This window comes from Balaenoptera acutorostrata, chromosome 1, assembly GCF_949987535.1.
Source record: "Balaenoptera acutorostrata chromosome 1, mBalAcu1.1, whole genome shotgun sequence".
NCBI classification, from domain to species: domain Eukaryota; kingdom Metazoa; phylum Chordata; class Mammalia; order Artiodactyla; family Balaenopteridae; genus Balaenoptera; species Balaenoptera acutorostrata.
The window spans coordinates 77,136,347-77,151,645 of record NC_080064.1 but is presented as its reverse complement, the minus strand read 5'-3'; the positions used below and the strand labels follow the sequence as shown (position 1 = coordinate 77,151,645).

General features: G+C 37.6%; 1 protein-coding gene across 2 annotated transcripts in view; it reads right to left on the bottom strand.

Annotated features, from left to right (window-relative positions):
• Nucleotides 1-15,299, bottom strand: part of HS2ST1 (heparan sulfate 2-O-sulfotransferase 1) — a 198,085-nt gene that overhangs the window by 5,934 nt on the left and 176,852 nt on the right. For both annotated transcript variants that reach the window (XM_007173055.2, XM_007173056.2), the window contains exons 5-6: nt 2,940-3,037; nt 581-738 (exon numbers count right to left, since the gene is read on the bottom strand). In XM_007173055.2, the coding sequence (XP_007173117.1) occupies nt 581-738; nt 2,940-3,037 (256 nt within the window). The remainder of the gene's footprint in view (nt 1-580; nt 739-2,939; nt 3,038-15,299) is intronic.

Sequence of the window (15,299 nt, the reverse complement as noted above, 5' to 3'; positions counted from 1 at the left end):
TTCTCATAACCTATTCTCTATACCTATGTGTTAAAAGCTAGGGCACATGCATACTCCAGGAAAAGAGTTCCTCTGATTGTATCTTACCAAAGAACAGAAAAAAAAAAATAAAATCAGAATTAGATTGGACCAGCACGGTCACTTTCAGATATGTAATAGTGTCACGGCTGCTGAAGCATTCTTTTAGGTGCGCTGTGACACAGCGCAGGATCATTATCAACGTGACTCAGTCTCCCCTTCCTACCCCTACCTAAATAGCACTAGACATGTCTAAAGGGTGGAATGTATGGCGGGCATTCCTGAATATCACACATGTCTAAGGCTGGCCCTGTAGTTTGTATCTTTCCACTATACCTACAATGCCTTTTGATTATAATCTCGTGCCTGTTTATTCATTAAAAAAATATGTAATGAATACCATCTGTGTGCCATGTACTGTTTTGTATTGAAAATGGTGAGGAGGAACAGACAATGTACCTGCCTTTCTGGAGTTTTATCCAACAAACTTCAAATCACACATATTTTGCAAGTGGCAAACAAAGTTAAGGACAGCTTGAAAAAGAAACCCATCCTTATATACCTGTACGATAGAGCTCTGTAGCACCCCTGAAGAACCGGGGCAAAGCTGCCTCCAATAACATGATAAAATCTTCAAGCTCTTCAGTAACTCCCACCAGAAAGTACTCATTAACTAGGTTATATTTGGCTTGATCCATAGCCCACCTGCTTCCTACATTCCTAAAACCAAAAAAAAAGGAATAAAAAAACTGGTTGTGAAATCTGCTAAGTACTTTTGATGCCTTTGACACTGTATATTATGGAAAAAACAGATAAACACATGTCCATCCAAAGCCTTAATGCCCTTTTATTAATGTCCTTTGGGAGGCACACCTGTTTCTAATTTCCTTTGCCTCTGTCCCTAGTTTCTGCTCAACTACGCAGGGCTAACTCAGATATTAGTAGAGGACGCTTAATTTGAACAGTTAAGAAATGTGTATACATATCCTCCCATCTGATTTAGTATGAGTGCATTTAATTTTTGTTAACTACAGTTGTCCCTTGAACAACATGGGTTTGACCTACACAAATATCTTTCAATAGTAGATACTACAGTACTACATGGACAATGGTTGGTTGAATCCGCAGATCGAAGGAACCGTGGATACAAAGGACCAACTATAAATTATACTGGGATTAACCCCCGCCTTGTTCCAGGGTCGACTGTACTCTAAACTTCGTTCATTTTAAGAGCTCTCTAGGAAGGTCTAAGCAATTTTGTGTAGCAATTATCTTCATTTAACTTATGAGTTTAGGTTTTTCTGATATTTCTTAAAAACAGAAATAGGATAAGAAATGGCTCTGCTAAGAATCTTTTATTTTTATTTTTCACGTTTTTAGCTAATGGCTGTTTATAATAGAGATTTGGCCCTAAATAAACTATGCCTTTCGGTTCTTTTTTGCACTGACATTCCCTAACCCTAATGCCAAGCTCTGCCTTTAAGAAGTGTGATATTCAGCTGATGACTTCACCTTTCTGAGCTTGTTTTCTCAGCCATTAAAAAGCTGGCATGGGCGGTGGGAAGCTGGGGAAGCAAACGAGTTGATTTCTCAGGTCCCTCCCAGTTCTATGAATCGAGGAGACATACTAAAGAAGTGTGATTAAAATCTCCTCAGTAATGCCCAATGGAGAGATACACTCTCTACCGCTCTAAGGTAAGGGTGGCAACCTTTCCTCTAAAGAGCCAGAGAGTAAAGCCGGAGATGGGTCTGCAGGTCATATGGTCTTGGTCACTTTGTTACTTAACTCTGCTCTTGCAGTGTGAAAACAGCTACAGACAATAAGTAAATAAATAGATGTGGTTGTCTTCCAGTAAAACTATTTATACAAACAGGTGATGGGCCAAATTTGGTGTCCGGGTTGTAATTTACTGATCCCTGTTGTGAGGAAATGATTAAAAATTGAGAAGACATTCTTTCTAAGCTTCCAATTCTTACGTTATTACAGTTGACCTTTGAACAACACGGGCGTTTAGGGATGCCAACCAGACCCGATCCCCCATTCCCCAGCTGAAAATCTGCATATAACTTTACAGTCAGCCCGCCATATCCCCAGCTCCACATCCGAGGATTCAGCCAACCACAGATCTTGTAGTACTGTAATACATCTTTATTTAAAAAAATCTGCATTTAAGTGGACCCGCGAAGTTCAAACCTGTCCTGTTCAAAGGGTCAACTGTATTATGCGTTGATATAATCTATTGAGTAGGACCTTAAGGTTCACAGTAATCTAATACTATATCTCAAATAATGATGGAAAGAACAGAAGGCATTCCTTATATCGCTCATGGTTTTAAGGAAGATACTAACTTTGAATGTGTTCCTGTTTTTTTTCTACTTTTCCTATTAAAATGATTGATTAGAACAAATACGTACCATTATTTTTTTAAACTGAAAACTCAGCACATTCTGAGGAAATGAACTCTATTAAAGATAAAATATCTTTATTTTACCTTGGCTTCTCTCAAAGTCAAATCAGTTTAACAGTAAATCCAGGTGAATAATTTACCCACTAAGCCTCTTCTTGATCTAAAATGGATGGCTCAAACAATAAGCTTAGGAGAAAATGAGGTTTATGAAAGGACCCCTGACCTCTAATTAAGACCGCTGCTAGAACATAGCAAGACACATAACACCAAAAACAAAAAAATTTAAAAACCAGCATCTGAGAAATCATTGCAAGCATGTTTTACATGAAGAATCTTTTTAATGCACTTAAAGGTAACTAAAAACTAGGTATTACTTAATTACATGTTATTTTTGGTCTGGTCTTTCATGAACTTCCTTGCACCTAGCCCTTGACTAACACATTCACTCTTGTGAAATACAGATTATAGAGATAATAAATAGATTACTGATTGAAGTTAACTTTATCTCCCTACCAGCATTCCGAGCTGTGGCCGCAGAAGAATGGGATTTGAAGCCAGAGCTTCTCTGGAGCACAGTCTGAGCCGCCCTCAGCTACACATTCATCAAAGGTCTGGAAAAAAGACAAAGCAGCACATGTGAGCCATAAACTCGAGCCTCACCTACCAAATATCTTAATGTGGTAAGTTATTAAATAAATGGCAGTGGATGGGACGGGTAGTGAATTAAAGTGATAGGTTACAAAAACATACTTGAGATACTGAGCAAAGTCAAACATGGGTTGTTCTCACATCTTTGTTTTTTATGCCAATGTTTATAAGAATTCTTTTATTATATGAATGGAACATCCCCCAGATAACAACTTATCCTTGAAATTAAGTACTGGTTTATGTTGAATTTGTGTATTTATATTTTCTATCCCCTTACCGAAGTAAATTAAATAAAAACAAGGTTAAAGATACTCTTTGTGAAACAATTATTTGAAAAGACTATAAAGTAGGACTACACTTAAGTCTTTTCCCCTTTTCTCATTAAAACAAACAAAAAAATCATTGTACAAAGCAAAAGTGACCCTGGATACTTATGACTTGCATGCCCTCCTCTCCAAATGCATCTGACTAAATTAATTAAAAGGGAAAGAGACTCACAGGTTATGTATCTAAAATTAAATCAACTTCACTTTCTTTAGTACTTACTGTCTGTCACAGGCATTTTTACAGTAGGCGTTATCTATTTGAAATGATATTAAGATGCCAGAGAACAAACTTAAGAGCTCATGCTGTTGGAGTAGACATCTATAAATACCACCTGTTATTTCTGAGAAGATGGCGTATGTAAAAGTAGAAAGAGAACGCATCCAGAGTCCAGACTCCTGAGTTTCTAGAACTAGGTGTGACCCTATCTTGAGTAAGTCTTTATGGCCTCCAAACCTCACTTTCTAATCTATAAAATTAGATAAATTCAAAGGTCCCTATCAACCAAAAATCTAGTAAGAATAGGACCCCAAACCCTTAGATCTGACTATGGCTAGGGGTATAGTGGAATAATTATCTTTATTCTGGCAACATTTAAGAGGCAAGAGCAAACTGCAGCCCACAATTGATTTGCCCATTTCTTTTACAGATGACCTTCACCATGATATAGGAAAAAGATTTATGACTTGGGTTTGAATCTTGAACCCAGAAAAACGTAAGTTCTGTGTTAGTTTCCTCATCTGAAAAAGGAGGACATAATCTTACTTTGAGGAAGAAATAAAATCATGATTATAAAAGAATCTACCACAAAGAGTGGTTCACTGTAGGCACTCAATAAATGGGATGTGTCTACGTTTGTCTTTCTCTCCCCACCTCTCCTCCCTAATAGTCAAATACAATGTTTTGTTGGTTCTTGTTCTCCTTGACCTCCACAGCATTGTCTGTTTCTTTGAACACTCCTTTTTTTTGTTGGTTTTTGTTGGTTCTCTGTACCTTTCTGAATGTACTATCACTATCTTCTTTTAAGGCATGTTTTGGTCCTTCTACCAAGTATGGAAACTCAGCTGTCTTCTCTTTACCCACTCCCTTCCTTAGCTTATTCACACTTCCTTGGCTTCATTTATAATTTCTAGGCAAAAGACTTCCAAATCTGTACCCCCAGATCCATCACCTCTTACCTATCTTCTGATACCTAGTATGCATTTTCATTTGAATTTCCAGTATTACCTCATATTCAGTATTTCTGGCAATAGGATGACATTGCCCCTTGTAATTCAGACTCAAGATCTCAGAACATTTCTTTATTTTTCCTCTCCCTCATTTAACATCCTTGAGGTAATGTCTTTCTAATGCATCTTTTTTTTTTTTCCCAATCTTACTTCCATCAGGATCTTACCATGTCATGTCTCCATTCTTACAATCACTTCCTAATTGGGCTCCCTTCCCTCCCTTCCTTCAATTTGCTCTTAGACTACCAGATTAGTCTAAGTAGTCACTTCTAACATCCTCTACTCAGAAAACTTCAATAGCTTCCAATATCTTTTTTTTTTTTTAAAGATTTTGGGGTTTTTTGGGTTTTTTTAAAATACATTTCTCTTTTTTTAAATTAATTTATTTTTGGCTGCGTTGGGTCTTCATTGCTGTGCGTGGGCTTTCTTTTTAGTTGCGGTGAGCGGGGGCTACTCTTCATTGCCGTGCACGGGCCTCTCATTGCGGTGGCCTCTCTCGTCTTGGAGCACCGGCTCCAGGTGCGCGGGCTCTAGAGCGCAGGCTCTAGAGCGCAGGCTCAGTAGTTGTGGCACACGGGCTTAGTTGCTCTGCGGCATGTGGGATCTTCCTGAACCAGGGCTTGAACCCGTGTCCCCTGCATTGGCAGGCGGATTCCTAACCACTGCGCCACCAGGGAAGCCCCCAATATCTTTTTAAAAAGAGAAATACAAACTCTTTATCCTGGCTTTAAAGAATGCTTCATAATCTGACCTCAGTGTGCAAGTCTAGCCTTATCTCCATGTATAACTTCCATCTTTACCAGATTAACCTGTTTTACAGTTTCTTAAGCATGTCATATGTACCTGCAAATCCATATATTTTGCTGACTACATTTTCTTCTTCTGAAAGTGCTTCCCTCCACCAATCTAGTTTACATGAAGACTATCTTTCCAATGACTACTCTGGCCTGAAGTCTCTCATTTATTTATTTATTTATTTATTTAAATTAATTAATTTATTTTTGGCTGCGTTGGGTCTTCGTTTCCGCGTGAGGGCTTTCTCTAGTTGTGGCGAGCGAGGGCCACTCTTTTTTTTTTTTTTTTTTTTTTAAATTTTATTTATTTATTTATTTATTTATTTATTTATTTATTTATTTATTTATTTATTTATTTATTTTTGGCTGTGCTGGGTCTTTGGTTCGTGCGAGGGCTTTCTCCAGTTGCGGCAAGTGGGGGCCACTCTTCATCGCGGTGCGGGGACCGCTCTTCATCGCGGTGCGCGGGCCTTTCACTATCACGGCCCCTCCCGTCGCGGGGCACAGGCTCCAGAAGCGCAGGCTCAGCAGCCGTGGCTCACGGGCCCAGCCGCTCCGCGGCATGTGGGATCCTCCCAGACCAGGGCTCGAACCCGTGTCCCCTGCATTAGCAGGCAGACTCTCAACCACTGCGCCACCAGGGAAGCCCCGCGAGGGCCACTCTTCATCGCGGTGCGCGGGCCTCTCACTATCGCGGCCTCTCTTGTTGCAGAGCACAGGCTCCAGACGCGCAGGCTCAGTAGTTGTGGCTCACGGGCCCAATTGCTCCGCGGCATGTGGGATCCTCCCGGACCAGGGCTCGAACCCATGTTCCCTGCATTGGCAGGCGGATTCTCAACCACTGCACCACCAGGGAAGCCCCATTTTTTTTAAACTCATATAAATGAATTAAATACTGCCTTGTAATAGCCAGCTTTTAGGATCCAGGTATGTTATTTATATATACATCTTTATTTAAAGAACTTGCTTCATGTACTTTGGAAAAAAATATTGTATTATGTTCTCTCCTGAACTATAGAAAACATTTATTGGAGGGATCATGCAGTATGCATTTGTGTCCTCCACAACATACAGTATATTGCTATACCAACTGATTGCACAATCATTGTGTCCTCCATAGCATACAATACATTGTTATACCAATTGTTTGCATAATCAATATTTGTAAATGGCTGGAAAGACTGCACTTTGGAGATTTTGCATGAGGATTAAAGGTACAATTCTAGTTGAGATGGAGACAGGGGCAGTAAAATTTTTTCATGAAGCATTTTGAGAGTTCCTTAGAGTTCTCTCAAATTCTCTTAGGATTTCCCCCCCACCCCCCAATATATATATACACACACACACATCCATATCAATCTATTTTTTTTAAGTGAAAACATCTCAGTTTCCACTTAAGACTCAATCAACCCCATTTCAATGGCCATTACATTATGTCTGAAATTTACTAGATGGTCTGATTTAGATTTGCTGGTCTAAGTCACTTTCTAAAAAGTGGTTTTATTATGATTTATGCCACCTTGCAGCTCATAAAAAGAAAACAACCTATGTATCTATCTCTACCATATCTCAGGTTCCAATAAACTCAGTGGTGATATAACAGAAGGTTTCTGATTTCACGCCTAATCAATTTCAAACAAATCCTAAATCACAGTACAGTGCTTCTGAAGTTCAGAAGAGGTGCTCTGCTTCATTATACCTCCATCTGAATAGAGTATCAGATGAAAAAGAAATGAATTACTAAGGTGATTGTGAGTGAACTCATAAACTGTACCACCACTGTGTGTGTGTATGTGTGCGTGTAAGATTCAAAGACATTAAAAAGATTTTGCTTAAATGTATTGGGTTGGCCAAAAGGTTTGTTCGTTTTTTTCCATAAGATGGCTCTAGTAGCGCTTAGTTGTCTTTAACTTCATTCGAAACAATTTTGTTAAATTGTGACAGCTGTCATATCAGCGTGCATTTTTAAAAAACATCAAAATTGGTGAATTTTTGTGTAGTCATTTTAATATTGAAGATAGAAGAAAAAAAGCAACATTTTTGGCATATTATGCTTTATTATTTCAAGAAGGGTAAAAACGCAACTGAAACGCAAAAAAAGATTTGTGCAGTGTATGGAGAAGGTGCTGTGACTGAACGAATGTGTCCAAAGTGGTTTGCGAAGTTTCGTGCTGGAGATTTCTCGCTGGACAGTGCTCCACGGTCACGTAGACCAGTTGAAGTTGATAATGATCAAATCGAGACATTAATTGAGAACAATCAAGGTTATACCACGCAGGAGATAGCCGACATACTCAAAATATCCAAATCAAGCGTTGAAAATCGTTTGCACCAGCTTGGTTATGTGAATCGCTTTGATGTCAGGGTTCCACATAAGTTAAGCAAAAAAAAACCTTCTTGACTATATTTCCTCATGCTATTCTGTACTTAAATGTAATGAAAATGTTCTGTTTTTAAAACAAATTGTGATGGGCGATGAAAAGTGGATACTGTACAGTAATATGGAACAGAAGAGATCGTGGGGCAAGTGAAATGAACCACCACCAACCTCACCAAAGGCCGGTCTTCATCCAAAGAAGTTGATGTTGCGTATATGGTGGGATGGAAGGGAGTCCTCTATTATGAGCTCCTTTCAGAACACCAAACAGTTAATTCCAACAAGTACTGCTCCCAATTAGACCAACTGAAAGCAGCACTCGACGAAAAGCGTCTGGAATTAGTCAACAGAAAACACATAATCTTCCATGAGAATACCACAAGGCCACATGTTTCTTTGATGACCAGGCAAAAAACTGTTACAGCTTGGCTGGGAAGTTCTGATTCATCCACTGTATTCATCACACATTGCACCTTTGGATTTCTATTTATTCCGGTCTTTACAAAATTCTCTTAATGCAAAAAATTTCAATTCGCTGGAAGACTGTAAAAGGCACCTAGAACGGTTCTTTGCTCAAAAAGATAAAAAGTTTTGGGAAGATGGAATTATGAAGTTGCCTGAAAAATAGCAGAAGGTAGTGGAACAAAATGGTGAATACGTTGTTCAATAAAGTTCTCAGAGAAAATGAAAAATGTGTCTTTTATTTTTACTTTAAAACCAAAGGAACTTTTTGGCCAACCCAATAAGAAAATAGGACATTGAAAGAGGCTGCAGTATTAAAAGTTTCCATAGAGTCACTATATGGAAAAATTTGGAAATTTAAATATCTACTTTTGGAATTAAAACTGATTAATGAATAAGCATGCAGGATGGCTATTTTGACCCAAGTTCTCTAGTTAGCCAACTCCTTCTTCCTGTGTTCTAAAATACTAAAAGTATTTTAGTATTTCAAACAAAATCTGTAGATAATCTTCAAGTTTATTTTTGGCCAGTAGTTTAAAATCTGCTAGCCTACTCTGGCAGTATAAGAGTTACCACCAAAATCCATTCTTCCCTTCTTCCACAGTCATAGAGTTTAGCCTCTTTTGCAGGTAGGTATGGCCATATGACTAAGTTCTTGCCAGGAGACTGGGGGCACAAATGATGTGAGCAAGTTCTGGGTCACTTGGTTAAAAGGAAATTGGTGGGCCTCTAACTTCCCTCCTTCCCATGAGCTGGAAGGCAGATGTCTTGGTGGCCCAAATTAAACCGAACACATAACGGCAAGCCCCTGAAGGGTAGCAGGGTAACAATATGGCAGGAACCCAGCTCCCTGAATGACTGTGTGCAGCAAAGCTGCTCTAAAATCCTGGGCCCCTCACCTTTAGGCTTTTATGTATGACAGAAAAAATCTACCTAAACATTTTAATTTCTTTGTTTCAGAAGCATCTACCCTAATTCACCTACCAAACGTTTTACTAGATAATATAAAAGTGGAAAAATAGTTTGGGTTTTGCCTCCTTTATAGTTCCTTCTTATCATTTGGCAGAGGTGTTTCACTCCTATCAACTTAAAAGAAACAACCCAAAGACAGCCAATAGCAAGGAAGATGTAAAGAAAAAAAAAAAATACGAATAATCAAAAATTGGCGAACATACATGAGTGTGCTAGATCTTAATGTAAAACAGAAATTCTCCTTTTTCTTTCTTTTTTTAAAATTTTTTTCATACTTTATTTATTTTTATTTTATTTATTTATTATTATTTTTGGCTGCGTTGGGTCTTTGTTGCTGCGCGTGGCCTTTCTCTAGTTGCGGCAAGAGGGGGCTACTCTTCATTGCGGTGTGCGGGCTTCTCTCATCGTGGTGGCTTCTCTTGTTGCAGAGCACAGGCTCTAGGCACGAGGGCTTCGGTAGTTGTGGCACACGGGCTCAGTAGTTGTGGCACACGGGCTCAGTAATTGTGGCACACGGGCTCAGTAGTTGTGGCTCGCGGGCTCTAGAGCACAGGCTCAGTAGTTGTGGTGCACGGGCTTAGCTGCTCCGCAGCATGTGGGATCTTCCTGGACCAGGGCTCAAACCCATGTCCCCTGCATTGGCAGGCGGATTCTTAACCACTGCGACACCAGGGAAGTCCCTCCTTTTTCTTTATAAATATGTGATGCATAAAGTAAACCAAGCATTTCCTAGTGAGTGAAATCAAGTTAACGAAACTCAGTACCATCTTGACCACATACAGCTCAATGAATCAATCCACTGGCGTCTTAATCAAGATGAACTTCTCCACTGACTCCAACAGTGACATCAGCCCTTGGGCTTCTCTACTCACAGCACAGAAGGCAACTGTCACTCAAATGCTGCCCACCAGAACTTTCCCACTTGTTTGCTAACTTCTATTCACCTCTCCTAAACATTCTGACCACATTTCAGAAATAGAATTTTCTATAAATAAATGTTTTTCTCTTATAAAATTTCTTCTTAAAATCAAAAGCAAAAACAAAACTCAGTTCAGTACACCAGAGAAACAAAAAATTATGATCAGCTTTTTCACTTAAACACCATCTATGCTTAGAAAGAGCAATTCTTTGTGAACTACATACAAATATTTTTAAAAGCAGGAAATATCGAAATATTCTTTAGACTATTTAGATTATTAGTTTAAATATTTAATTCCTAGAATTGTCGGTTAAAATAATTAAACAAAATTTGATGCTTGATAGTGATGGCAATTATATTTACATTCAAACCTTTTTCTACAAATGACCTTGCTTCATATTTTATACAGAAAACTGAAGCTGAGAGTGAGCTCCCTTGATTCCTGCTTAGATAAAAGCTTATCTGCATCTGCAGCCCCTACTGCCCTCATCTGTAAAAAAGTATTTCCTCCTATCTTTAAATACCCTTTCTCACCCCCTTCTGAGACCCTGCTTCACCAATTTTTCTCCAGTTTCTTCCATCATCACCCCTTGCTCTCTTCAGGTATACTAATATGCCCAAGTATCTGTTGTCTTCAGTAAAACATTTCTCATGTTTTTTGCTCCCTTCAAAGCCAAACTTCTATCTCAAGAGTAGTCTTTCCTCTCAGTCTCAACTTCTCACGGTTACTCCTCAACCCTTTGGATTCCACATAAACACCTTCTCTGACCTCCCCATTGACAAGTCTAAGGGAAAGTTTTAAATTCTCAATTCACTAACCTCTTCGTGATTGAAATTATTTTTCCATGCATTTCAAGGACTCGCCAGGTTTGTCTTCTGATTCTCCAACCTCAGTCTTCTTGGTGTGCTCCCCTCCCTTTGCCTACGCCTTAAATGTTGTCATTCCCCAGAGCTACATATTTGCACCCCCTCTTCTTCTTCTTCCTTTTTCGTTTGGTCCTCTCTTCATACTCTATATGTTTCCCAAGTGCAATTTCATTCAATCCCTTGTTTCAACTCCCACCTAATGCTGATGACTCCCAAATCTATGATTAAGTTCAGATTTATTTCTTGAGACACAAATACATTTCTAGTGGATATTTCCATCTGCTTATACATGACTAAAAATAATGTCCAATTTGAACTCATCGTCTCTTTCTTCAACTTCATTACAACGGACTTTTCTTTCCATTTTCTCTCTTTTGGTGAAAGGAACCACATATATAGTAGTTCGATCAGAAGCCTGGGAAGATGACAGGTCAAGGCTGACTCTGGATTGTACCTTTTACTGAGATAGAGAAACTGGTCTACAACAAAAAGTTATCAAACCTTTAAATATGAACTGCAAAGATATTATATTGCTTTCCTGTGGTGCTTTTTACATATAAAACACTTTCTAAGCAAACAGTAATAAGTTCTCAAATGCTTTTATGTAAAATCCATGTTCCATAAGCAAACCACAGTCAGGGGATTATGAATTGCTAAGCACTACGGAAGCAGTATTTTGTAAGCCAGTAGTAGGATCAGGTAGTGGCTAAGTATGGAATTCTTCTAACCTCATTAATATCTTTTATAAACTAATACATATTTTTAGGTATAATATTCTGAATTCATTATAATTCCTACAGCTGTCAATAAGTCTAGTTAATTTAGAGTAAGAAATACGAAAAGCAAATTGGGGTAGGAATTGTGATCTCTGAGATCAATGAGTACTTCTTAAGCAAAAACTGATTCTCCTTTAGATTGTTATTTACAGCATGTAACTATACACTCTTTCCATAATATAACCCCCTTGGTGTTCTGCTAATAAAACAATAATTAATAAAAATGCTTAATAATCTATAGGATAGTACAAAACTGAAATATTCATAAGATAAATATTTACGTATTTAGAAAATGTGAGTGATGAGAATTATAGGTGTACTTATTTGGAAGCTGTAAGAAGGCCTATGCTGAAAGAAGGCCTGAGAGACAAACTATTCAAACTTAGGTATTTGGTTAATGTTTTCTTAAAATGAACAAAGTGGGCCTGACACTTGAAAGAAAACAACTGACAGTCTTAGTAGCCCAGCGGTTCTCAACTGGTGCTGTTTTGACCCCCAGGTAACATCTGGCAATGTTTGGAGATCTTCTTCATTCTCACACCTGAGGGTGTAGGGGAGGTGCTACTAGGTAGAGGTCAGAGATGCTGCTTAACGTCCTACAATGTGTAGGCAGCCCTCACAACAAGGAATTCTCTGGCCGAAAGCAACAAGTGTCAAGGTGGAGAAATCCTGTGGGTGCCAGTGATAAAAGCTAAGCTTTCAAACTAAAAAATATAAAAATTTAAATTTATTTTTACTTCTTCTGTCACCATAAGCCTGACGGTTTCCCAATACTTAAAGACTTTTCTGATGAGATAAGTGGTGACATTAACGAATGTGAATTTTTGATATTGTATAGTAAAATGTGCCAACACTTGGAAGATCCACATAACTCAGTGAACTAATGTGTTCCAAATGACCAATACATGAGGTTAAAAAATTACGCTTGGTTAAAAAATCCATTCAAAGTATGAAATATATCAGTGGATTTTAATGCAGCAGAACATAAAAGGTTAACTGCTATGGTTTCAGATTCCACACTTCAATAACTTTAAGAAACTACTACTAGTTAAGTTTTAGTGTAATATTAAAGAAGAATCTCCACAATTTTCTGAAAAGGCTATTAAAATACTGCCTTTTCTAGTTACATATCTGTGTAAAGCTGAATTTTCTTCATACATTTCACCAAAAGAATGTATTAAATAGACTGATTCAGCAGCAGATACGAAAATCCAGCTGTCTATATTATATTAAATCAGGTGTTTTAAAAATTTGCAAAAATGTAAAATGCCACTATTTATACCTTTTCCTGAAAATGGTTATTTGAATTAAAATATATTATTTATGTTACCATATTATGGTCTCCTACTGTTACTATTAAATTAGTTACTATTTTAAAAATTTCTCAGTCAATTGGCAAATTTACTGATATTGGTAAATATTAACAGAAATAGATATAACCCACATAGATAAAAGCTCCTTGGCGGTCCTCAATAAAAAGAGTAAAAGGAGTTCTGAGACTAAAAAGTTTGAGAACCACTGATTTATACATTGTAGTTCTTGAATGCTGACCTTTGGATTACTAAATATCCCTATTTTCCAGGTATTGGGACAGAGATTAAATTATGCAAAACTCTAGGTATAAAGTTTGAAAAACAGAGTATTTGAAATCTCCCAAATAAAACAAATCTTATGTTCCTTACAAGATCAACTGAAAGCTATCACAGGCATATACATATGACTAAAATGGCTTTGAAATTATTGACAGTGTGACCAGAAATTGGAAATGAAGCCATTGCAAAGTATTTCCAGCGTTAGCCTTTGCCAGGTATTCCCTACATCATCATAGCCACTTTTTAATCCCTGTTTTCTTCAAATACCCTGCCGTCTTCCAAAATGCTATATGCCACGAAGTCTTACCAACTTTACAGATATGAGTTTATTAAAGAAAACTCTTGCCAGTTAAAGATATTAAGGAATTATTTGCAATATAACAACTTTATTTAACTCATTAGGTGCCAGAATGTTACCAACATTTATGTCATGAGAAACAAACCAAATTATTAAAAACGTGTGTTTCAACATGTTTCAAGACTGAAAAGGTCTATTTTGCCTGTCACAAAACAAAGTAATTCTTTACTTTGATAAAGCATTTGAAGATGGCCCTGTCCTCATGAGAATTAAGGTAATACAATAGTATTTTGCTGATGTTACTAATATTACATCTAAATAAACAGGTGTATTAATATGTATTTTATAATGACATAAAAAAAACAAACCAAGACCTATCATCATTAGGGTGAAGACTGGTTAAATCTCCAGGCTGGAGAGGGCACACCTACCTAAAGCTTTCAAAGATGAAAGGGAGACTACGTTAAAATATCTGCCTGGGTTTTTCTGTGAGCATTGAATATACAACTTTGGGACATCTCTCATACAAAAATATCGAGTGACATGTTGCTTTCTCTCCCTCCTTTTTCAAGGGTATAGAGAGGTTAAGACTGTGAGCTCTGGAATTGGAGTGCTTGCATTTAAATTCCTGCACCACCATTTACTGGTAGTATGACACTGGGCAAGGTACTTAACCTTTCTGTGCCCCAGTTTCCTTATCTGTAAAATGGACACAACAACAGCAACTATCCCATAAAATTGTTGTACAAGCCACCTGAAAAAATACATAATATGTGACTTAAAACAGAGCTTGATAAACAAGAAGCACTCAATAGATGTGAGCTATTATTGTTGTTATATTAAGTATTATTGTTACCTAATTCCCTAAACTACATAGGATAGCAACCACAAAACCACGGTATCCAGGGCTGACGTGACGTGATACATGTAGGAACCTACGTGACTGTGAATCTTTTCCTTACCAACACTAACATTCCTTTAGTTGAAGGAGGGAGATGGATACTAACAATTACTGAGTAAGAGCTAGTACAAATGATAGGGCTAAAATGAAAAAAGAAAGTAGTTAGCATTGAAGTGAATTTAGAAATAACTAACAATAAATTTTAAAGTACTAGGTCACAAAAGCGTTATATTACAGATTTTACAAAATTTTACAGACTATCCATAATAATATAATTATATATATTTTTTCTAGAAGATTATATAATACTAAGAGATGAGTGGACGCTGAAAAAAAAGGGTACCGTTTGGATCAGTACCTTCTGTCTAAAGCCTTGAGACTAAGGAAAGAAATAGCAATTTCTAGAAAACATAAACAGGTAAATAAAACAAAAGAACCATTGCCTTCTCATGTGACAGAGGGCACATCCAACTTAGAAAAAAATTAACTGTTGGGTGTTAATTACTGTAATACATCAAGTATCTATCACCACTAGGCAACACTTTAGGTTTAAAAGGTGCAGAATTCCCTCACTGAGCCATTTGCTGAACGCGTACAGATGAACTAGGCACCGTACTCGTACTAGATATGGAGGAGACAAAGGTGAAGGAAATATAGCGCCTGCTTCAGGACGTTCACAGCCTTTTGGAGAAGACATATATGTAAACAAAAAAT